The sequence below is a fragment of the Gadus chalcogrammus genome, chromosome 3 (genome assembly GCF_026213295.1).
Source record: "Gadus chalcogrammus isolate NIFS_2021 chromosome 3, NIFS_Gcha_1.0, whole genome shotgun sequence".
NCBI lineage: Eukaryota > Metazoa > Chordata > Actinopteri > Gadiformes > Gadidae > Gadus > Gadus chalcogrammus.
Genome location: NC_079414.1, coordinates 24478127 through 24501701, shown reverse-complemented (window position 1 = coordinate 24501701; position 23575 = coordinate 24478127). Strand labels below are relative to the sequence as shown.

General features: G+C 49.9%; 3 protein-coding genes and 8 non-coding genes across 12 annotated transcripts in view; 1 reads left to right on the top strand and 10 right to left on the bottom strand.

Moving 5' to 3' along the window:
* Positions 1 to 250: 250 nt before the first annotated feature.
* trnak-uuu (transfer RNA lysine (anticodon UUU)) lies at positions 251 to 323 on the bottom strand. Its single transcript has one exon. It is a non-coding gene; the product is annotated as a tRNA-Lys (tRNA).
* A 442-nt stretch (positions 324 to 765) lies between these two features.
* On the bottom strand, positions 766 to 838 carry trnat-ugu (transfer RNA threonine (anticodon UGU)). Its single transcript has one exon. It is a non-coding gene; the product is annotated as a tRNA-Thr (tRNA).
* Positions 839 to 1136: 298 nt separating this feature from the next.
* Positions 1137 to 12879, top strand: LOC130380009 (E3 ubiquitin-protein ligase DTX4-like). Of its 2 annotated transcripts, none has more exons than XM_056587192.1 (12): positions 1137 to 1724; positions 2663 to 2886; positions 5363 to 5577; positions 5697 to 6424; positions 8623 to 8684; positions 9199 to 9351; positions 9518 to 9579; positions 9672 to 9838; positions 11521 to 11674; positions 12303 to 12392; positions 12488 to 12586; positions 12725 to 12879. In XM_056587192.1, the coding sequence occupies exons 2-12, from the start codon at positions 2676 to 2678 to the stop codon at positions 12845 to 12847; spliced, it is 2064 nt and encodes a 687-aa protein (XP_056443167.1). In that variant the 5' UTR covers positions 1137 to 1724; positions 2663 to 2675; the 3' UTR covers positions 12848 to 12879. The 2 variants fall into 2 exon arrangements, with proteins under 2 accessions (XP_056443167.1, XP_056443166.1); XM_056587191.1 differs by lacking the exon at positions 1137 to 1724 and adding an exon at positions 1746 to 2443.
* A 3515-nt stretch (positions 12880 to 16394) lies between these two features.
* trnay-gua (transfer RNA tyrosine (anticodon GUA)) lies at positions 16395 to 16482 on the bottom strand. Its single transcript is given in 2 exon segments — positions 16395 to 16430; positions 16446 to 16482. It is a non-coding gene; the product is annotated as a tRNA-Tyr (tRNA).
* A 365-nt stretch (positions 16483 to 16847) lies between these two features.
* trnae-cuc (transfer RNA glutamic acid (anticodon CUC)) lies at positions 16848 to 16919 on the bottom strand. Its single transcript has one exon. It is a non-coding gene; the product is annotated as a tRNA-Glu (tRNA).
* Positions 16920 to 17170: 251 nt separating this feature from the next.
* trnae-cuc (transfer RNA glutamic acid (anticodon CUC)) lies at positions 17171 to 17242 on the bottom strand. Its single transcript has one exon. It is a non-coding gene; the product is annotated as a tRNA-Glu (tRNA).
* Positions 17243 to 17495: 253 nt separating this feature from the next.
* On the bottom strand, positions 17496 to 17567 carry trnae-cuc (transfer RNA glutamic acid (anticodon CUC)). The gene has a single exon. It is a non-coding gene; the product is annotated as a tRNA-Glu (tRNA).
* Positions 17568 to 17820: 253 nt separating this feature from the next.
* Positions 17821 to 17892, bottom strand: trnae-cuc (transfer RNA glutamic acid (anticodon CUC)). The gene has a single exon. It is a non-coding gene; the product is annotated as a tRNA-Glu (tRNA).
* A 253-nt stretch (positions 17893 to 18145) lies between these two features.
* Positions 18146 to 18217, bottom strand: trnae-cuc (transfer RNA glutamic acid (anticodon CUC)). The gene has a single exon. It is a non-coding gene; the product is annotated as a tRNA-Glu (tRNA).
* An 891-nt stretch (positions 18218 to 19108) lies between these two features.
* On the bottom strand, positions 19109 to 21168 carry LOC130379311 (uncharacterized). The gene is made up of 3 exons (XM_056586065.1): positions 20718 to 21168; positions 20359 to 20461; positions 19109 to 19824 (listed from the first exon to the last, which is right to left on the bottom strand). The coding sequence occupies exons 1-3, from the start codon at positions 20895 to 20897 to the stop codon at positions 19460 to 19462; spliced, it is 648 nt and encodes a 215-aa protein (XP_056442040.1). The 5' UTR covers positions 20898 to 21168; the 3' UTR covers positions 19109 to 19459.
* A 182-nt stretch (positions 21169 to 21350) lies between these two features.
* LOC130379299 (CD209 antigen-like protein D) overlaps positions 21351 to 23575 on the bottom strand; it is a 6160-nt gene continuing 3935 nt past the window's right edge. Inside the window, exon 7 of the mRNA XM_056586049.1 lies at positions 21351 to 22556. Within this exon, the coding sequence (XP_056442024.1) occupies positions 22210 to 22556 (347 nt within the window). The 3' untranslated portion in view covers positions 21351 to 22209. The remainder of the gene's footprint in view (positions 22557 to 23575) is intronic.

Sequence of the window (23575 nt, the reverse complement as noted above, 5' to 3'; positions counted from 1 at the left end):
ACGGTTTTGCTAACCTATTGTGGCATCATGCCTTCAGTGTGCAGTTCTCTGAAAACCTATGGTGGTATCATGCCTTCAGTGTGTCTTGAACAACCACAAAAACCACAAAGGTTGCACATATTATATTCATATTTTATTGTATTTGTCTAAATGCATACTTGACTGCAGATAGATTTGAGTGAAGTTACCAACACAATAGATTGCTAAGTTTTAAGTAGCCCAAATATTGATTGTCGTACGAAAAGACTATCGCCCGAACAGGGACTTGAACCCTGGACCCTCAGATTAAAAGTCTGATGCTCTACCGACTGAGCTATCCGGGCTCTGAAATCGTCCAACGGCCTTGTGTTAAAGATACAAAATGTAGAAATCCATAGTTTAGTTAAGTAAACGCTTCATAGTTTACTTATTGGTACAGTCCATGGTTTACGGTGTGACATATGTTTGATTCACAGCTATGAACAATCGGTAAATAAAAGCGATATTCTTGTGTTTGTCTTGGCCTAGTATACGTGTTACTTTGCTATGGAGACCCATATCATTTGACATCACATGCTGCCCTAAATCACTCCAATGTTAAATATAACATAAAATAACTGGAACGTTAACAAAGTTTAAGGCAGTGATAATGTTTCAGCAAGAAACGATAGAAAACGGCCTTATTAGTATAGCAATAACACGATGAAAAGGAGATACTTTCTTGATATAATTTCTTTCTGAGCGTCTTTCATTGGGCGATGAACTGTAAAATCAAAAAGATTGTCTAGGCCCCAGCGAGATTTGAACTCGCGACCCCTGGTTTACAAGACCAGTGCTCTAACCCCTGAGCTATGGAGCCTTTGGATGTTGGCAACCTAGCCAAATGTCTATTTGGAGGTACTAATTAGAATCGCTATAGCTCGTTATATATTACTGTTATTGCATATTATAATCAATTATTGAGCGTAGCCATGGATCCAACACATATAAAAATACTAAATCCTCTATAATGCATAATCCTCCGTTTAGAAAATTCGACATGGGAATATAGAGCGACAGCGCCACCTGGCGACACTATTATGAAGCCTGTATTTGTACGCTGAACACATCCACGATGAAACACGGGGCGGCAGCATAGCTCCTCAAAACTCCCGGAACAGTTTCAGTCTGTTGAAAGCATTACATAGTAACTTATAACAAGTTGATATGGATATAGAAAGTTCATACTACTGGGCCGTTCAATAAAAGAAACGTACCGATTTCTCCACAGTCTTACATTATATACAGTCGTTTAATTATCGCCCTCGTTGGTCCTGCAGGCCTACCATTCGCCCACGACAGAATGGGTTTTGGTGTATTGTCCCCTAGTGTGAATGCGGGTGGGGGATGGCCATGGTTAGTGCTTGATGAGGACTAGTTCAACACAAAATACACTGAGGGCTGCCTGGTCGAGACGGACGCCACAAGTCGAGTCGAAAAGAGCAAAAAAAATGTTATTTTGGAAAAATAGGTTCTGGTTGGAGAGTCATATGAACCGTCTCCCTAGCTTCCACACTTAGCGTCGGGTCCGGGTTTCTGTCCCGTATGCGGTGTCCGGTCTAGTGCCGCGCGGACAAAGAAATCTGTGCTAGCGCTGATCGTGGGACCCGTCGGAGAACAGCCACGATGGGATATAATTCACAATAAAAGTCGTTTTTTACGAGGAAGGGTATCTCAACATTACACCACTGGACCCCTATCATCGGGTAAGTGTTACCATTTATAGTTTGGTTAAATTCACATTGCCCTTTTCAAGTTATCCACGGAAACTCCCGGTGTAGTTCGTTGGAATAGTCAACACGACAAAAAATAAACTTCGAAAACTTAAATAGAGGATATTAACATAGCAATGATTACAAGGTTGCTGGCTCCTCCGATAAATCATGAACACGACACACATGTTTACGGGACACCGCTTTTTTTCTCGATAGGGCTCAAGGGCAACGGAGAGTCGTTATGTGATGTTTTTCATAACTTGGTCGACCTGTTCCTCCAGTGAACTCCCGTCTTGTCTGTCATCGGGACTTCTGGGAGTGTGTAAACCTACTGCTGTATCTCGCTACTTTTTCAACTTTTCCCAACTTGCTACGCCCCAACTAACCGAAACAGCCCGAGTCCCTGCGGTGTGTTGCGGCGGGCGCTCGGAGGTTATAAAGGGGTTTAAAGCATTCAACCCTAAGCAGGACAGGGCACCAAAGATCGGAGGGAAGGCGAAAAGGCAGATCTACATTATAACTACATTTCAAGGATACACGTTTTCTGTGGGACGAAGTACCGATCGCAGTATATAGAGGATTGTTCTCAAGCCGACCCATAACAACGATGTCGACGACTGAGATTTACCTCCCGACCGATGCAGGATATACGGATCTTTTTTGCAAATGTATCGCCCTCTTCGCCGCTCCATAGCCATACCTGGTTAAATGTAAGACCCTGTTGGTAGACACGGCGTGCTTGTACCGAGTATAAATAGGCCAGCTTATCACGAATCCCGCAACAAATGTAATCTTTTATGTCCCATTGTTGGGAGAGTTTAAGCTTATTTTGCCGTGTGCTTATTGTGCCCGTCTACTTCTAGAAAGTCCTTTCGTAACAGTCGAACAGTAGCCCACATCTCATCTTAATAAAACTTCCTTCTCTCCAGGGCCTATAACAACATGCTGCTGGCCCCCGCCGTGGTCGTATGGGAATGGCTGAACGAGCACGGCCGCTGGCGGCCCTACGGCCCGGCCGTGTCCCATCACATCGAAGCGGCCATACGGAACAGCGACCCCAGAGGAGGAAGCGTGGTTCTCGGCCAGGTGGACAGCCGGCTCTCGCCATACATCATCGACCTCCAGTCCATGCACCAGTTCAGACAAGACACGGGTACGAGACGAGTGCCACATAAAGTGCATTACTTGATTGGAGTCTCCAGTCGAGAGTGTTTATCTGGTGGCCATGTGTATTGTTTGTGCACTAGTTTCTTGTTTGCGTTGGAGCTCCTTCATTACTGTTATTTTGAACATAGTTCTGTCTTCATGGAGCCCTGTCTGTATGTCCTGGCTCTCTGGGGCTTTGGTGGACCGGCCCCTGGACTAGACCCTGTCTAACGGCCTAGTCTGTCGTCTCCGGGAGGCTGGTGTTGTGTTCACGCGTGGCAGAAATTGATGGATTCCCCGAGAAGAGATGAGTTTGTGGCTCTTCCATGGCGGCTGCCCTTACCATACAAACAGTGCTTATTGTTAAAATGTGTCGTCTGCGACACGTTACCAATAATCTCTGGCTAATGACGTTAAACTGTGTGTTGCTACCCCAGAGCATAGACTGGATATTTGCATCACCAATATTCTTTAGGCTCTAGCATATGGCGTTCCCACGGTGACAAGGGGATCCCACTCACCACCACTAATCAATCAGAATGTAGCAGGAAATTGTTCAGCTGTTCTCCTACAACCCAGTCCAAACGTGAAAACCAGCCAGCAGGATGGCCTAATATTCTGTGAACAATGGAATTCTTCTGTCAAGGTCGAGAGAACCTCATGGTTAGCGAATGTTGTGAAACAAATCACGGACTAGGGTTTCCACCAAGGTGAACGGGTAAGGGAGGCCAAGTCGAAAGATCAGGGAGACTAGGTGTTCCTTGAAGGATAAGGGAGGTTGATGGGTGAGGGAAACTGGGTGAAGGTTTGCCACCAATACGTGGCTAACCAAGTTGTGCTTGAAGAACAGAACGGAGACAACAGGAGTCGGGTGATGTTGAAGCCATGTATGGGCATTGTTTGATAACAACCGTGGCCGGGAGTGTATGGGAGCAATCACAGAGCGAGACCATAAACATTGTTTGCCAGGCTGGAGGTGCAGTTCTGCTGACCAGCTCTGCTTCTGTATAACTTTTGCCATGAATATATGTCGAAACGAATCAAGCCTGTGGTTCGTTGTGACTAGAACGTAGACTGGAAGGTCTGTAGGGCATCGGCTTAGAACTACCCCAAGAACTGGGTGGAGGGTTCTGAGAAAGGAACTGCTTGTGGATCTTGTGTTTCAGATGAAGGCAGGTCGAGAGATAAAGACATAAATGAAACAAGAGGACTTCTCTTGATCTGAATGTTGTTATTCAGCCTTTGAGTCGGGACTCACCTGCCTGGCTGTTTTTTCTTTTTTTTTTATCTCACATGACCATAACACAGCAGTGCATGCTGGGAAAGCCTGGCCGATCACCACAAAGAGAGCCCTCAACAGGAAATAATGTTTTAGTGATATGTGATCGCATGGAGGAAATGAAAACACAAAGTGTTGGGCATCATGGTTGATGCTAGTGCAGTGGAAATTCTTTGAACTTTATTGATAACGTAACTAAGAACAAACTTAAGAGTTTATTCTTAACAGTGGGAAAGCTCCAGTGTTGATGCAGGGAAAGGTCCTTGAGGGAACAGCTGCAGACAGGGATGTCACTACTCAGGAATGTAGCTCGTGGTCTCTCTGAGTCAGCCGAGTCTGTCTCCGTCCCCCTCACGGAAGATGAGCGGGGTTCAAACAGTGAAACGGTGACCAGAGATAATAACTAAGGGGTCCTAATGTCTTCCAAACCTGTCCGATGGAAATGTCCAATACACTAACTCCACAGCGCACGCCAGCAGTATCAGTGAGAACATGTGTAGTAGGTGTGAAGGGTTGTACCTCGACACACACACACACACACACACACACACACACACACACACACACACACACACACACACACACACACACACACACACACACACACACACACACACACACACACACACACACACACACACACACACACACACACACACACACACAGCACTGGGTAGCGCCTTGAAACAGCAGCCCTGAGAACCACCGAGGGCAGATGGACCCCGCCTGCTGCTCTTTCTCCCGGCTGCCGTTCTCCCTTCCTCTTGCTTTCTGTTCCCCCATCGTCATGTTGTGTGTCTGACTGCCGGATGAAAGGGTGCTGAGCCATCTGTTGAGGGGGGGGAAGGAGGGGGGCAGTTCTAGCGTGTATCCGCTAGTTCTCTGGGCTCGTAGCGATGGTAGCGTCTCCTGCTGTGTTTGGTTGGGAGCGGAGGCCGGACAGACCCTGGGGTTCGTCTGAGGTGCCACGGGGCAGCTCTGCACAGGGTTTTTTTTTTAAAAAATGCGTCCTGATTGGTACATTTGTGATCAGAAAGTGAAACATTATATACCGCTGTCGGTACAATAAAGATGTTCGTAGAACCAAGTGTAAAGTGCATAGCACCGACAGTCGCTAGGTTAACCCGTTCCCCTTGTGCAACAAAGATAGCTAGGATAAGATTTTTTTAGCTTTTTCATCCCTCATATGATCCTATTCCGTCAGGCACCATCCGTCCGGTGAGGCGGTGTTTCTACGAGCCTGGGACCGCCCCGGCGCAGGGCGTGCAGTGGGAGTGGGAGAGCTCCACGGGGGCCTGGACCACCTATGACATGGAGGCGGCCATCACCATCCACAAGGCCCACAGCCGGCAGCAGGCCGGGCTGGACCTGGAGCCCCTCGGGCTGGCCCAGCTCATCGACTTCAGCACCATGACCCAGGTACGAGACGTCGGCGCGATGAGGGGGGGTTGGCGGCGTCCGTGACGTTTTCTGTCGTGTGACGTCACCTGACGTTTGACGAGTGCGATGTCACCTCTGACCTGTGTGATCGTCATCAGGTGAACAGGCAGAGCGGGCGGTGTCGGAGGCTGCGGCGGCGCGTGGACATGGCCTACCCCCTGGTGTCGGGGCCCCTCCCCCGCGGAGCGCCCAGGTTTGGGGGCGGGGCCCTGTTGGGGGTGGGCGTGGCCGGCTCCAACGCCGGGAACGCCCCCTTCCCCAACGGCCCGGCCGCCGGCCCCGCGGGCCCCGCCCCCTCCTGCGACTGCCAGCAGTGCGTGCTGGTCCGGAGTGTGAAGAGCGGGGGGGTTCAGACGCTGGGCCGACGCACCAAGAGGCTCCCCGCCCCGCCCCCTCAAGCCCCGCCCCGCTCCGCCACGCTGGGCCACGCCCCCCGGCAGAGCTGCGACTGGCAGCTGCCGCACGGCCTGGCCATCTCCCGCAACACCGCCTCGCCGCGCAAGAACGCCCAGCTCTTCGCCCAATCGCTCGCCGCCCTCAGCGTGAGCTCCGCCCTCAGCTCGGGCTCCGCCGACAGGCCGTCCCGATCGGCCAACCGGGACGCCCCGCACGCCGAGCGACCGGTGCCCATCGCCACGCTGGTGACCCCGGCGACGGCCGTGACCACGCCCCCCTCCCCCGTGCCGTCTCCCTCTCCCGTGGTGATGAAGCCCAACGGCGATGTCAGCCTTGTCCCGTTGCCGCGGCGATCCAGTCTAGCCGGGCTGAGCCGACCGGCGCTCCAGAGAATCGCCCGGGCCCAGAACAGAACTCTGCTGGCTGCTGGGTAAAACACACACACACACGCACTCACACACACGCACACACTCACACTCACACTCTTCCCCTCCCCTCCCCCTGGTCTAGGAGCCCTGTCCGTTCCTTTGTTGGTTTCCATGGTAACTTTTGTTGGTTCACAGGAGCCTGTTTCTCATTAGCAACACAATGCTGGCTCCTCCTCCTCCTCCTCCTCCTCCTCCTCCCTTCTCTCTCTCCTCCCTCCTCCTCTCTCTCCTCCCTCCTCCTCTCTCTCCTCCTTCTCCGCTGCTCTCTTCCCCCTCCTCTTCCTTCCTCTCTCCTCCTCCTCCCTTCTCTCTCTCCTCCTCTTCCTCCCTTCTCTCTCTCCTCCTACCTCGTCCCTCCTCTCTCTCCTCCTTCTCCGCTGCTCTCTTCCCCCTCCTCTTCCTTCCTCTCTCCTCCTCCTCCCTTCTCTCTCTCCTCCTACCTCCTCTCTCTCCTCCTCCTCCGCTGCTCTCTTCCCCCTCCTCTCCCTTCCTCTCTCCTACTCCCCAGCTCTCTCCTCCACTCCCTCCAGATGGCCTCATGTGGCTTGTGGAGAACTTAAAGTCTTTAATCGAAAGTCCAAACCTCCAGAACCTCTTGGTGGTAGAGAGTGATCCGTGTCGGCTCCGTGTGTTCAGAGCAGATCAGACAGAAACCTATTCTAGATGAATGGTTACTGTTGGAATTTGGTGTGTGTGTGTGTGTGGGTGTGCGTGTGTGCGCACGCACAGGGAAGAGTGTGGGAATTTCTGATTGTCTGGTTTCCAAATGAGGCCAGCTGGTGGCCATCTGGGGGGAGGGGGGAGAGAGAGAGAGAGAGAGAGAGAGAGAGAGAGAGAGAGAGAGAGAGAGAGAGAGAGAGAGAGGGGGAGAGAGAGAGGGGGAGAGAGAGAGAGGGAGGGGGAGAGAGAGAGGGAGAGACAGAGACCAACACAAAGAGAGAGGGCAAGGCAAACAAAAGAGTGTGTGTGTGGGGGGTAAGGTTTGTGCGTGTGTATGTGTGCCGGTAAGGTAGGGCTAAAGAGTAACATTTTCTACTTGTGGCAATGGTGCCGCCAACCTTTAAATTTGGGGACATCATACAAATTTGTCCGCACTCCATTTTCGCTCTTTGTGGCCGTGTTGCCATGTCCTTTATCACGTACCATCCATCCGTGTGCATTCCAGCTGATACACAATTTGAACTTCAGCACATCGACAAATTCGCCATTTAGCCGTTGGTCTCGGCTGGATTTTAAGTGGGTCGTGGTTCCAATGACGGCGCCCAGACCGGCGCCACGGCTCAAAGCCACCATTTGCGCTCATAAGAAAAACAAGAGCTCAAATCATATCATCAGACGTTCTTTGTCTTTCTACCACGCAGTGCTAACGCCAGGTGTACTAGGGCTGAAAGATGAATCGAATTCAAACAGACATAGCGATGCAATAGAACACGATTTTATTTTTTCTTTCAATTTTCAATAGTTAAATAATATCAATTCACGCATCAGTTCATCTCCAGACATAAGCCTGGGTTAAAGGAGAGAGACGTTTATATGTTGACTGCTACCAATGTTGTGTTGGTCATGCTATAAATGAATAAGCTTGTTTCGATTATAAACATAAGGAACCTAAAAAGTGGAACTGGTCTAAATATTCGCATTGAAATTATTTCCCAGAACCGTTCAGCCCTTGTGTGTGATCCGATTCACATCGAAGCGCTGCTAAACCACATCCGCAGACTTCCCCAGCACGTCACTAGCTCGTCATGGTGTAGTTCTGCTTATGGTTCTCCAATCAAACATGTGTTCTCACTAATGTGAAAAATAAATAAATAAATGGGAAAAAATGAGGATATCTACTAATGTCAGCGTGTCAACAGCCCTGTGTGGAAACATGAAGCCGCATGGGGCGGTCCCCATCCCCTCGTTGGGACAACTATCATATCTGTTTATGTTCTTGTTATTTTAATGGCACCAATGCGACCTGGGAAAAAATAAACTTGCATCCACAGGATAAATGGTTGCAGTCTTGCTCCCTGGTGTGTGTGTGTGTGTGTGTGTGTGTGTGTGTGTGTGTGTGTGTGTGTGTGTGTGTGTGTGTGTGTGTGTGTGTGTGTGTGTGTGTGTGTGTGTGTGTGTGTGTGTGTGTGTGTGTGTGTGTGTGTGTGTGTGTGTGTGTGTGTGTGTGTGGGGTGTGTGACCAGTTTGTGTTGTGTTGCAGCATTCCGATGGTGCCGGTAAAGAACATCAAGCCCTCCAGTCTGATACAGCCAGCCCTAGCAGGTCAGCAGGCAATATCAATCACTAACACACTATCACTCACCATCACCAACACAGGATCACTCACACACTATCACTCACTCACTCACTATCACTCACTCACTCACTATCACTCACTCCCTCACTATCACTCACTCACTCACTATCACTCACTCACTCACTCACTCACTATCACAAACTCACTCACTTTCACAAACTCACGCACTATCACTCACTCACTTACTATGACTCATTCACTATCTATCACTCACTCACTCCCTCTCTGTCTCATTCACTCACTATCACTCATTCACACACTGTCTCACTCACTTACTATGACTCACTCTCTGTCACTCACTCAATATCACTCACTCAGTGTCATTCTCTCACTCATGTATCACTCTCCCAGTATCACTCTCTCACTCAGTATCAATCTCACTATCACGCTCTCACTATCACTCACTCGCTAACACACCGTCACTGTTTCCCTCTCACGTCTATATATAACTAATATATATTCATATCCATGTCTGTGCAGGCATCACCGGGACCCTGATGAGTGCAGCAGGACTTCCTGTGTGTCTGACCCGCCCTCTGGAGGACCACCCCCTCGTCCCCAAGAACCTGCTCAGACCGGTCCCGGGGTTCACAAGCTGCTGCCGCAAGACCAGCAAGAAACAAACGCGCAAGGGTGAGACATGCTCTCGCTCCCACAGTCACTCATGCTCACAGTCACTCACTCACTCACTCACTCACTCACTCACTCACTCACTCACACAGTCACTCACTCACTCACTCACTCTCACAGTCACTCACTCACTCACTCACTCACTGAGCTCCTCTTCCTCCTCTCGCAGGCCGCAGCCCCGAGGAGGTGGTGAGGAGGTACGTGCTGAAGGTCAAGACCCCCCAGGACCAGGTAGGAGGAGCACTTGCTCACATCACCTTCCTCCTCCTCCTCTTCCTGCTCCTCCCTGGACTCCGCCCTGACCTCTGGCTCCCCTCCTGCAGGACTGTCCCATCTGCATGGACCCCCTCGCGGGGCCGGCCGGGTACGTGGGCCCCCAGACGGGGTCCTCCGCCCGGGCTGACACGGTGGTCCGGCTGGCCGAGTGTGGCCACGTCCAGCACCTCGGCTGCCTGCTGGCCCACTACAGCGCCAGCTACAGGGACGGCAGGTAGGCGCTGAGCTCCTCCCGTCTCCAGCCCCGCTAACCCCCTCCCCCGACCCGTCTGTCTCTCTCTCCTCTGAACCGTCTGTCTCTTTGACCCGTCTCTTTCCCCTCTTACCTGTCTCTCTTTAACCCGTCTCTCTCTCTCCACTAACCTATCTCTCTCTAACCTCTAACCCATTGGTTCTCAAAGTGCGGCCCCGCGGGCCAATGGCGGCCCGCAGAAACATTCCTGCCGGCCCGCGATGACATACAGAAAAAAAAATATATATAAAAAAAAAAAAGTTTTCTTCTTTTTAAAAAAAATAATATGATATCAATATTAATTTAAACAAAAATAAATAAAAAGGTCGACTCTCTCTAGCTTTCAATCCTGTTACATTTGTTAGTTTTAATCCAACTGTACATTACTTTGAAAGGATGAACCTCAGTTTCATGATTTAGAGCTCACTTGACCTCCCTCCCAGAGGTCCACGGTGCAATGTTTTTTTTTAGCATGGGGATGCGACGGCGTTTCCCGGCAATTTTTTTTTTTCCTTTGGCGGCCCTCAGTCAAATTTTGGGTTCCTAAATTGGCCCTCAGCTGTCAAAACTTTGAGAACCCCTGCTCTAACCCATCTCTTTCCTCTAACATATCAGTGTTTCCCATATATAGACCAATGTGTGCCGCAGCGCCACAGAATCAACACTGAGCGCCACAAATTGATTCTGCTTCTTTTTTCTTGCGATTTTTACACATAAATATGGTTCAGTCATTCGTCTCCTCATAACACTCTTTCTCCCTGACATCCTTGTTCACACACGCATACGCACACGAACCCGCACACACAGAGACAAGCGCGCATTCATGCCAGTGGTGGGCGGGTACACTTATAAACAGCTGATCTGCCCGATCCTCCTCTCAATGCGCGTATCAAGGCCTGATTCCACCGGACGCGTTACGGCAACGTTACGGCTGCGGCACGTCTTGGCCGCGGTCACCGCAGCAGATAGGTTCCACTCTAATCAATGAGACCATTTCCACCGGACGCGGCTGCGGAACGTCTCAGCAGCGTCATCCGCTATCATCCCGTAGCATTTCTATTTTTGACGCAAGCCGTTGCAGAACCGCGTAAATTTCAACAGAGCAGATCGAGCAGGGCAGGAAGTGATAAAGTAAAAGCCTTAGAGCATCCGGTCAATTTTCAAAATAAAACACAATACTCAGCTCATGTAGCCTATCACAACGTCATTTATGTATCAAATCATCATTTTTATAAGGGCAATGGCCGGAAGGTCAAAGCTTGGTCAAAGACTCCTTGTCCCCCCCCACTCCTGCCCTGGCACCATACATTGCTTTCTGTCTGTGGGTAACACTGCATGTCACTCTTTTACCCGTCTCTCTCTCCTCTAACCGGCTCTCTCCATCCTCCTAACCCGTCTATCTCTCTCCCCTCTTACCCGTCTCTCTCTCTAACCAGTATCTCTCTACTCACCTGTCTCTCTCTAAACCATCTCTCCTTTCCAACCCATCTCTCTCTCCTCTCTCTCATTTGTCTGCCTCTCTCTCTAAACTGTCTGTCCCTCCCTTTAACCTGTCTATCTGTCCCTCCCTTTAACCTGTCTGTCTGTCCCTCCCTTTAACCTGTCTGTCTGTCCCTCCCTTTAACCTGTCTATCTGTTCCTCCCTTTAACCTGTCTATCTGTAGCCTTCAGTGTGCGATCTGTAAGACGGTCTACGGGGTGAGGACCGGGAACCAGCCGGCAGGGAAGATGCAGTTCCACGTCATCCCCCCCTCCCTCCCTGGTTACCCCGACTGCGAAACCATCCGCATCGTCTACAACATCCCAGCTGGTACCCAGGTACAACCCCACCCTAAACCCTCACTGTCCACGCTGGTACCCGGGGACAACCCCACCCTAAACCCTCACTGTCCACGCTGGTACCCGGGGACAACCCCGACCTAAACCCTCACTGTCCACGCTGGTACCCAGGTACAACCCCACCCTAAACCCTCACTGTCCACGCTGGTACCCAGGTACAACCCCACCCTAAACCCTCACTGTCCACGCTGGTACCCGGGTACACCCCCACCCTAAACCCTCACTATCCACGCTGGTACCCGGGGACAACCCCACCCTAAACCCTCACTGTCCACGCTGGTACCCGGGTACACCCCCACCCTAAACCCTCACTATCCACGCTGGTACCCGGGGACAACCCCACCCTAAACCCTCACTGTCCACGCTGGTACCCGGGGACAACCCCGACCTAAACCCTCACTGTCCACGCTGGTACCAGGGTACACCACCGCCCTAAACCCTCCCTATCCACGCTGGTACCCGGGGACAACCCCGACCTAAACCCTCACTATCCACGCTGGTACCAGGGTACACCCCCACCCTAAACCCTCACCAACCCGAATGGTACCAGGTTGTGCTCAACTGTAAGGCTACGTGTGTGTGTGTGTGTGTGTGTGTGTGTTTCCAGGGTCCAGAGGACGTGAACCCGGGCAAGCCCTTCACAGCGCGGGGGTTCCCCAGACACTGCTACCTCCCGGACACACCGAAGGGACGACAGGTACGGCGAACGCATCCACCCGGTCGCCACAGGAACCCGGGTAAAACGGTTCAGAGGCTGAGAAGGGAGGTCGTCTAACGTGTGCGTCTGTTCAGGTGTTGGGTCTGCTGGTGGTCGCCTGGGAGCGCAGACTCGTCTTCACTGTGGGAAGGTCCTGCACCTCGGGAGAGGAAGACACGGTGGTGTGGAACCAGGTACGCGCACGCACGCGCACGCACGCGCACGCACGCGCACGCACGCGCACACACACGCACACATGTACGTGCACACAAACACGTACACACGTGCACGCACACACACACGCATACGTAATCTTCGTGTGTGTGTTCCAGGTGCACCATAAGACAGAGTTTGGCTCCAACCTGACGGGTCACGGCTACCCCGACCCCGGACACCTGGACTCCATGGTGGACCAGCTCAGGGCCCTCGGAGTCGGCCCCGACGACCTGCTCTGACCACGCCCACGACGACCTGCTCTGACCACGCCCCCGACGACCTGCTCTGACCACGCCCCCGACGACCTGCTCTGACCACGCCCCCGACGACCTGCTCTGACCACGCCCCCGACGACCTGCTCTGACCACGCCCCCGACGACATGCTCTGACCACGCCCCCGACGACATGCTCTGACCTCTTTCCCCGGACGACACGCCCCCTGACGACACGCCCTGACCACGCCCACCGACGACACGCCCTGACCACACCCACTGACCACACGCCCTGACCACGCCCACTGACGACACGCCCTGACCACGCCCCCGACGACCTGCTCTGACCACGCCCCCGACGACATGCTCTGACCTCTTTCCCCGGACAACACGCCCCCTGACGACACACCCTGACCACGCCCACTGACGACACGCCCCCTGACGACACACCCTGACCACGCCCACCGACGACACACCCTGACCACGCCTATCGACGACACGCCATGACCACGCCAAGGACAGACGAAGAAAGAGAGAGAGAGAGAGAAAGGAGGAAGCTACAGGAGGGCGAGCAGAGAGACGGGTGTCTTTACTTCAACAGGACTAGGCTGCGGCCCCTTGAACATTTTTGATGGGTTGGTTAAAGTAACCAGGACTCTGTCGATCACTTCCTGTTCCTGTTGGGTCAAAGTTCAGCTGACCATTTGCAGAGAGATAAAAAAATAAAGAGCAGAGCTACCAGGACTAACAACCACTAGGCTAATACTAACAGACTAATCCTAGCAGGCCAATGATAATGGACTAATGCTAAAAGGCTAACAATAACGGACTAATGCTAGTAGGCTAACACTAACTTATCTTTACTGAGAGAGTGGGAGATTAACCGGGTGAGAGAATATTGAAACGAAGGAAAAAGGAGGGAAGCGAGTGAGGTGGAGGAGAGGGAGGGAGAGGAAGATGGATGTACAGCAGGAAGAAAGAAGGTTTGAGAATTTAGATTATAATAGCTTTAAAGAGAAATAACAGTTGTTTAGCTCTAGCAGAACGTGTGGCGAGAGATTTTCAGTGTTAAAGAACCCTCTAGATATATCGATACAAGCTAGCCACACTGCAGTCGCCTGGCCACCGTCGCCTGGCCACCGTCGCCTGGCCACCGTCGCCTGGCCACCGTCGCCTGGCTACCGTCTTAAGACTGGTCGCTTGGTTACCGTCGCCTGGCAACCGTCGCCTGGCTACCTTTGCCAGGCTGCGTCGCCTGGCTATTTTCGCCTCGCTATTGTCGCCTCGCTACGGTCGCCTGCCTACCGTCGCCTGGCCACCGTCGCCTGGCCACCGTCGCCTGGCCACCGTCGCCTGGCCACCGTCGTCTGGCCACCGTTACTTGGCTACCGTCGCCTGGCTACCGTCGTAAGACTGGTCTCCTGGCTTCTGTCGCCTGGCTTCTGTCGCCTGGCATCCGTCGCCTGGCCACCGTCGCCTGGCCACCGTCGCCTGGCCACCGTCGCCTGGCCACCGTCAACAGGCTACAGTCGCCTGGCTACCGTCGTAAGAATGGTCGCCTGATAACCGCCGCCTGGTTACCATCGCCTGGCTGCCGTCGCCTGGCCACTGTTGACAGGCTACAGTCGCCTGGCTACCGTCGTAAGACTGGTCGCCTGGCCACCGTCGCCTGGCTACTGTCAACAGGCTACAGCCGCCTGGCCACTGTTGTGAGGCCACCGTCGCCTGGCTACCGTCGCCTGGCCACTGTTGACAGGCCACCGTCGCCTGGCCACTGTTGACAGGCCACCGTTGCCTGGCCACCGTTGCCTGGCCACCGTCGCCTGGCTACTGTCAACAGGCTACAGTCGCCTGGCTACCGTCGTAAGACTGGTCGCCTGGTTACCGTCGCCTGGTTACCGTCGCCTGGCTACCGTCGCCTGGCTACCGTCGCCTGGCTGCCGTCGCCTGGCTACCGTCGCCTGGCTGCCGTCGCCTGGCCACTGTCGACAGGCTACCGTCGCCTGGCTACCGTCACCTGGCTACCGTCGCCTGGTTACCGTCGACATGCTACCGTCGCCTGGCTACCGTCGCCTGGCAATCGTCGCCAGGCTGCTTCAAAGGTGCTAAAACATATAGGGGGACCTGTACTTCCCTTTAGAGAGGTACTGAGGTCTGTATTTCCTGTTTGAATAATAATACGATGTGCATGTAGTTCCTGTTAGAATAATGAGCTGCATGCATCTCCTGTTTGAGTGGTATTGGTAGAGGTACATTTACTTCCTGTAAAAGAGGTACTGGGGTACATGCACTTCCTGTTAGAATAATACTTTGCTGCAAGTTCTTGTTAAGAGTCAGTCATTTCTACTTCTGGGAGAGATATTTAGGTACTTCCTGTCACATAATGTGAAAATACGATTTCTGCTTACTTTTATAAGTGTGTGTGAGTGTGTGTCTGTGTAAGCAGGTATATGTACCTGTTTATGTGTGTGGTTGTTTGTTTACTAGTAAACATGTTTGAGGGTAACTGCATTCTTGAGCTTCTGTAAAGCTTTCAAAAACAACTAGACGATGACTGTGGTTTAATCTTCAACTCTCGACTGATGCCATAGTGGGACATCATTCGTATCATTTATTTTAGTTTTGTAGAAATGTATTGTTTTTCTCACTTGGTACCTGTATTCTTGATTTTGTTTTGAAGATATTTTGGTCTGTTTTTATAAGCTGTATCTGGTCCTCTTTTCAAGACGAAAAATGCTATTTTCTGGACTTTTTTTTTTATCAGTAATTAATAAATTTGTCATGAATTTTGTACGTGATCGTGACGGACTTAAACGTGTGGCCGTAGTCACAGGGCAGAATCCTCAGTCCCGCGGCCTGCTTCCATGGTTGGAGTTTCCCAATGGCTGACATGTTAAATAACAGAAGTATGATCGATAATACAAAAACATATAAACATTGTTTAAAAAAAAAAAAACTCTTGTGCAGGGCTCTTTGTGTGTGTGTGTGTGTGTGTGTGTGTGTGTGTGTGTGTGTGTGTGTGTGTGTGTGTGTGTGTGTGTGTGTGTGTGTGTGTGTGTGTGTGTGTGTGTGTGTGTGTGTGTGTGTGTGTGTGTGTGTGTGTGTGTGTGTGTGTGTGTGTGTGTCGAGCTAATATTGTGACATAGAAAAAGCTTGAAGACACCATCAAATGTCATCCTCACTGTTTGCATCGCGGCAAGAGGTGTGTGAAAGTAAAAACCTTATTTGATTGGATTTTAACCAGCAACCTATGTAGGCCCAGTTCAGCATTTGCCGTCCCGAGTGCTCCCCTTTTTCAACTTGGCTAAAATATGAAAAAAAATAATTATATATATATATACACACACACCTAATGTTATTAAATGTTCTCAATATCTTAAGTACGTTCGAAATTATCTGGAATCGATGTATGACACATAAACACGTTCATTTTGCGAAAATTCCTTTGACGCTAAAATTCGAAAACGAACGTGTTACAATTTCATGCTGCAATTTCAAAGCTTTGAGAGGCGGTTCAAAAAGTGATAACGTCCCAATCGGGAAAAGTGGTGTGACCGTTTGAAAAACTAAAATGTCCTTCGAGCCGGATTTGAACCAGCGACCTAAGGATTTCAGCAATTAGCCTCTACAGTCCTCCGCTCTACCAACTGAGCTATCGAAGGGGCAGTGTTGTTCAAACCACTGCTAAATTAATTCGTTACTTAACCACTTACACTGTCTATTTCCTTGCATGTTAGTAACCTTTCTTCCACATCTTCAGAAAAGGCGAAAGAAACCTGACGTAAATTGGAAACACCCGTCGGCGCTTCAAGGTTCAACATAGAGGAGCCGAGCAGACAGTGAGTTGATTGATACAAGACACCCCAAATTACACGAAGCGCGAATTTAGAGTTATGTATGCTTTCCTTCTTCCGCTCTGGTCAACACTAGACAAGGTGAAAATTGCTATAACCATCAATTGAAACTTGATTGCGCTGGCCCGAAACGATATTGTGTTATTATTAGTTAACAGGATTAAAAAGGTGAGTTCCCTGACCGGGAATCGAACCCGGGCCGCGGCGGTGAGAGCGCCGAATCCTAACCACTAGACCACCAGGGAAACTGATTGACAAATCGATCGATACATTTTTTTTTATTTACAATTAGTAATGTTTGAAAACTTCCACGTTGACTTTTAGTAGTTTTTTTTCAGTTGGTTACTTTAAAGAGCGGAGAGGAAACAGCTGAATATAGCAGGGACTTTGGTGCCAGGTTTAAACATAACCGGTAGCAGGGGATGATAACACAGTCGTTGTTTTCAGACGATAAACGATATTGTGCTATTAGATTCACAGGTATTAAAAGAGTGAGTTCCCTGACCGGGAATCGAACCCGGGCCGCGGCGGTGAGAGCGCCGAATCCTAACCACTAGACCACCAGGGAAACTGATTGACAAATCGATCGATACATTTAAATTTTTTTACAATTAGTGATGTTTGAAAACTTCCACGTTGACTTTTAGTAGTTTTTTTTTTCAGTTGGTTACTTTAAAGAGCGGAGAGGAAACAGCTGAATATAGCAGGAACTTTGGTGCCAGGTTTAAACATAACCGGTAGCAGGAGATGATAACACAGTCGTTGTTTTCAGACGATAAACGATATTGTGCTATTAGATTCACAGGTATTAAAAGAGTGAGTTCCCTGACCGGGAATCGAACCCGGGCCGCGGCGGTGAGAGCGCCGAATCCTAACCACTAGACCACCAGGGAAACTGATTGACAAATCGATCGATACATTTAAATTTTTTTACAATTAGTGATGTTTGAAAACTTCCACGTTGACTTTTAGTAGTTTTTTTTTTCAGTTGGTTACTTTAAAGAGCGGAGAGGAAACAGCTGAATATAGCAGGAACTTTGGTGCCAGGTTTAAACATAACCGGTAGCAGGAGATGATAACACAGTCGTTGTTTTCAGACGATAAACGATATTGTGCTATTAGATTCACAGGTATTAAAAGAGTGAGTTCCCTGACCGGGAATCGAACCCGGGCCGCGGCGGTGAGAGCGCCGAATCCTAACCACTAGACCACCAGGGAAACTGATTGACAAATCGATCGATACATTTTTTTTTATTTACAATTAGTGATGTTTGAAAACTTCCACGTTGACTTTTAGTAGTTTTTTTTTTCAGTTGGTTACTTTAAAGAGCGGAGAGGAAACAGCTGAATATAGCAGGAACTTTGGTGCCAGGTTTAAACATAACCGGTAGCAGGAGATGATAACACAGTCGTTGTTTTCAGACGATAAACGATATTGTGCTATTAGATTCACAGGTATTAAAAGAGTGAGTTCCCTGACCGGGAATCGAACCCGGGCCGCGGCGGTGAGAGCGCCGAATCCTAACCACTAGACCACCAGGGAAACTGATTGACGGAATGGTCGATACATTTTTTTTTTATTTACAATTAGTAATGTTTGAAAACTTCTACGTTGACTTTTAGTATTTTTTTTCAGTAGGTTACATTCAAGAGCGGTTAGGAAACAGCTGAATATAGGAGGGACTCTGGTGCCAGGTTTAAACATAACCAGTAGCAGGGGATGATAACACAGTCGTTGTTTTCAAACGATAAGCGATATTGTGCTATTAGTTTCACAGGTATTAAAAGAGTGAGTGAGAATTTTTTTCTTAACAATTTGTGCAACTTGTGTTCTTTTCAGACTTAAATTGCCCTTTTATCAGCCGATATTCATTCTGTATTTTCTTTGCTTGCAATTTCTGTAACGCCAGTAGGGGGCAAAGGGCACCTGAGACAGCAGTGGTCAGAGGGTCACCTGAGACAGTAGGGGTCAAGGTTCACCTGAGACAGTAGGGGTCAAGGGTCACCTGTGACAGTGAAGGGCTGAGAAGGAGTTGTAACCCAGCTGATGTGGGAGGACCCACGGAACGTACAGACTACTAACAGAAAGGTCCCCGACCGGGACCTTGCTGCAGAGCCACGGCCGCCTGCACCCACAATGCATTTCACCAGGGGGACCGTCGACCCCGACACTTTAAGTTGTTGTTAATAACTCCAACTCCAATGAACAGGCACTCAAGTAGTAGTAATATATATATATATATATATATATAAAAGAAAGAGAGAGAGAGAGAGAGAGAGAGAGAGAGAGAGAGAGAGAGAGAGAGAGAGAGAGAGAGAGAGAGAGAGAGAGAGAGAGAGAGAGAGAGAGAGAGAGAGAGAGAGAGAGAGAGAGAGAGAGAGAGAGAGAGAGAGAGAGAGAGAGAGAGAGAGAGAGAGGGCAAGGAGAGAATGTTAGACAGCAAATTTCTTTTGGAAGCAACAATGGTGCAAAGTTCTTGTTTTTATTGGAAAAGCTGAAAGCAACGTAAATGCAACGTAAAAAACAACAACAAAGTGTTCTGTCTTTAGTTTGAACCGTCAGGATGCTCATCCTAAAATATATGGAAGGCTTTCTTCTCTCTCTTCTTCATCACAGTCACGCATGTCCCATCAGGCTCTCCTCCAGCCCTCCCTACTCCACCACCGTCTCCTCCACCACTGTCTCCTCCAGCCCTCCCTACTCCACCACCGTCTCCTCCACCACTGTCTCCTCCAGCCCTCCCTACTCCACCACCGTCTCCTCCTGCTTGCCTCTCGTCACTCATCACTCGATCATTCTCTCCATCTCCCTCACCCTTCTCTCAAGGGTCTTCACGTGTTTCTCCAGCTGTATGCTCTTATCGTCTTTAGCCCCGCCCCTCCACGGCCCGACGCCCAATAGCACACAGAGCAGCACCAGCACAGCCAATCGGATGGCGGTGGTCTCCATGGCGGCGGTGTGGTCACTCAGGATAAGTCCAAAGGCGATGAGGGCCCCGCCCACCTTCAGCAGCCAGAAGCCGAAGCGCAGAGTGGAGGCCAGGGAGCGCACAAGCAGCCAGAGCAACCAGTAGCCAATCAGAGCGAAGAGGAGCCACTGGCCGACGAAGACCACACCCTTCGCACTCGCCTGGGACGAGGGGAGGACATCTGGAGGCACAGACAGGTAGAGGCACAGACAGGTGGAGGCACAGACAGGTGGAGGCACAGACAGGTGGAGACACAGACAGGTGGAGACACAGACAGGTGGAGGCACAGACAGGTGGAGGCACAGACAGGTGGAGGCACAGACAGGTGGAGGCACAGACAGGTGAGGCACAGACAGGTGGAGGCACAGACAGGTGGAGGCACAGACAGGTGGAGGCACAGACAGGTAGAGACACAGACAGGTAGAGACACAGACAGGTACAGGTAGAGACACAGACAGGTGGAGGCACAGACAGGTACAGGTAGAGGCACAGACAGGTAGAGACACAGACAGGTGGAGGCACAGAGAAGTACGGACAAAGACAGGGAGAGGTAGTGTGAGAGAGAGAGAGTGAGAGAGGATGGTTTAGTTTTTAGCAGTACTTATTTTCCATGCCAATAGAACTGTTTGGAATATAATTAAATTGGTTAAACAGACAGCTATAACGAGCTTTTCTGAAGATGACACAAAATTCCTCTAGCTTCCAGTCATCCTACCGTTTACCCCTATCGCCGCCAGGAGCTGAGACAGGTACCGGGAACAGACGTTGATTCCAGCCGCCAGCGCCTCTGCTGCTACCGCCACCACCTCGGAGAAAGTCTGGCCGAGGGAGGGTAATGGAACAGCTCTCGATTATAATATCTTTGTATTTTCAGCAAACAAGCTTTCGGTTTTGAAACCAACCACCACCTAACTGTACATTATTAACAGTGCTAAACATAATCAAATTAAAACTAGCCTTGCCGTTTCATTTTGACTGTATCTGAATCTAGAATTGAAGTAGGCTAGTAGAAGTATAGTTTACTTTTACTATAGTGTAAACCAACACCGTTCTTAACAAACCCATTAAGCTCACCTTTTGTGCAGAAACCACCGCCTTGTCCTGGGCAAGCTGGCGCAGGTAAGTGCCCACTTGTTCGGCCAGGTCACCGACCATCCCGTACGGAGACCCGGAGCTCTTTTCAAACCGACTTTCTGCCGCTACAGAGGCGAGTAGAACCCACACCAGAGAGGGGACAGCTCGGCAGTAGTCCATGCTCGAATCTCTTACAAATTGCTCGCCTCTCACAATGTTGTCCTCAGTCACCGGAGGAGAAGTTTAATTAAAAAAATAACCAGGGCGTTGTGTGGCTAATTAACACAGGTTTCACGATGTTGTAAGGAAGTGAATGAAATCACCGCGGAGGCAAAGTTTTTTCCGTATCCTGTATGTAAACTTGAGGAGTTGAATTGTCATAAATAAAAGACGCCTGCCACCTACTGTGTAGACAACGTAAGGTTTCACCGAATCCATACCTATGTAGCCCAAATTAGCTGTGTTTACCCAGTAAAAAATAAAGGTCGGTTTCAATATTAATTATAATATTATATAAACCTCGTTTCAAATTGGAATACTTTTTTAATGAAAGAATATGAATTCCACAAAATGTTACAATTAGAAGTCAATTACTTTTAATTGGTTACAGACTAACATGTAACAGGACAGAAATATTTGGGCAGAGTGGAAAAAGTATTTTAAAAGAACACGTGGTTGAAAACCTGATTATTCAAAGGTTATAAAATACTTTCTAGCGCCATCTAGCTGTACTATTCTCTTCTAGTATCTATCTCGTATTATACTGCCTTAACACCATCTCGTTGTACTATCCTCTTCTTCTATATATTTATAATGTTGTATTATACTGTCTAACACCAACGAGTTGTACTAATCTCTTCTAGTATCTAATTATAATGTCTGTTATATTGTCCTTTCTATCATTTCAACAATAATTTCCAATGACTGTCAGGTGACATGCAGGGAATATACTGTGAGCAGTGCCCTATACCACGAAGCTCGCTGAACATACCCAGGCTTTCTTGGGAAAACCTGGCTCGACAGAGCCGCAACTCGCAATCAGAGTTAAATGGTACCACGAAGCTCACTTTAGATTCAATTAGTTGAACCAGGTTTTCCGCTTTAGGTTCAGTGCGCGTTCACGTGAAAGGGGCGTTTTTTGCGTCATTTTTCTCACCTTTACGATAGATCAAGCAGTCTATATGAGTATAAGTGAAAAGATTCTGCATATTGTCTGTAAATAACTATGCCAAATGCAGAATTGTTCGCCATTAATCGGAGAAGTGCGCCGGGGTCCACGGGAACACCCACAAATGGTGACGCCATTGTCAGAGGAGGGGCTAGGAAGCTGCGCACGCCGATTTAAGTAGCCGATCTCCGGCTAGACTAAGCCGAAAAACTGCTCCCGACCAGGTTTGGTTGCGAGCATAAGTCACCATGGTGATACAGCGACGCTAAAAGAGATCGACTTTCGTGGTACAACTAACCCAGGCTTGGAGCTCAACATACCTCGCTAACCCTCTGAGCGAATTTTGTGGATCACGATCCCGATCGTACCACGGACAAGCAGCTTAGTGGTGCGATTGGCCGTGCCAGCGCTGTTGTTCGCTACGCAGCTCACCGTGTACACACCAGGCCTCACACCTTTGACGACGAGATCCCCCCCGTCCCCCAAGACCGCAGGCTGTGATTGGTCTTCCCTGCCCCTCTTCAGGGGCCGGCCGTTGTATAGCCACTGGATGGTGGGCTCTGGCTGGCCCCTGGCATGGCAGGAGAATTGGGCTGTGTTGCCCACGGACACGGTCTTGGTGGAGGGGGGGCTTATGATGTGGGGGGCCTCATCTTGCTCCTTGTGCGTCACTTAACAGAAGAAAGGAAGACGAGATGAGTCTGGAGATGCAACGTCAGAACACACAAACCCCGCCCCTGGGGGCCTGGGCGGACACCGGAAGATAGCCTGGTCGCTTAATGACACCTCTTCACTCTACCCAGAAGATACACCACCCAGGAGACAGCCTGGTCCCTCCCTTAATGACACCGCATCACTCCACCCAGAAGATACACCACCCAGGAGACAGCCTGGGCCCCGTTTCCCGATATCGATGGATCTTCGCTCGTAAGATGGTTCGAAAGCTGGATCTTTCGAACCATCGATAATTTCTTTGGAGCGTTTCCCGAAACTCCTCTTAACGTGAACGCGCATTCGCTGCACTCAAGACGAACGTAGGATTGTACCTGTCCACTGACATGGTGCTGAAACGGGCTATGACGCAGGGGGAGACGCAGGAATGTCGGAGGAAAATGGGGTTAAAAAGGGTTAAAATATCTCCCCATCAAGGCCAACCGCAGAGTAGCCTACCAAAAGAATAGATTGCAATAATATGAATGCTAAAGATATTAAAACACAATTGATTAAGCCTAGGCCGACATATATATCAGTCCTAATCCTGAGCGCACGATCGGGAGGTGGAAGTTGCGCTTTAGATGCCTTCACAAGTCCAGCGGAGGGCTCCAATTTTTGCCGGCCAAGTCATGCGCTGTGATATGTGTGACAGCTATGTTGCACAACATTGCAGCTAAGGCTGGGGTAGCTTTGGTTGAACCGGAGGACATTGAGGACGATGACGACGAGGAAGATCGGTGTGACGGCCTCCCTCATAACTACGCGGCTGGTTTTCATGCACGTCGAAGAGTGATTGAGACTTTTTTTTAACCCCCTCCACCCTCCCACATGTCACTAAACATTCCCGTCAACGTGACCAATCCCCACCATATCCCAGCCTTTTGCCTGCTCCTTTGCACTCTCAAACTAAGAACATAATGGCCCACATTAGGCTCAGACGCACGTGATACACCATTACCAATATGTTATAATAAAA

What these genes read in the sequence shown, in the direction of transcription:
- LOC130380009 (XM_056587191.1), top strand. An exon ending in CCAGTTCAGACAAGACACGG is followed by an intron (nt 2,887 to 5,362) that starts GTACGAGACGAG and finishes CTATTCCGTCAG; the next exon opens with GCACCATCCGTCCGGTGAGG. An exon ending in ACACACCGAAGGGACGACAG is followed by an intron (nt 12,393 to 12,487) that starts GTACGGCGAACG and finishes GCGTCTGTTCAG; the next exon opens with GTGTTGGGTCTGCTGGTGGT.
- LOC130379311 (XM_056586065.1), bottom strand. Translation starts at nt 20,897, where the DNA reads ATGGACTACTGCCGAGCTGTCCCCTCTCTGGTGTGGGTTCTACTCGCC. An exon ending in CGGTGGTTTCTGCACAAAAG is followed by an intron (nt 20,462 to 20,717) that starts GTGAGCTTAATG and finishes TCCCTCGGCCAG; the next exon opens with ACTTTCTCCGAGGTGGTGGC. An exon ending in GGCGGCGATAGGGGTAAACG is followed by an intron (nt 19,825 to 20,358) that starts GTAGGATGACTG and finishes CTGTGCCTCCAG; the next exon opens with ATGTCCTCCCCTCGTCCCAG.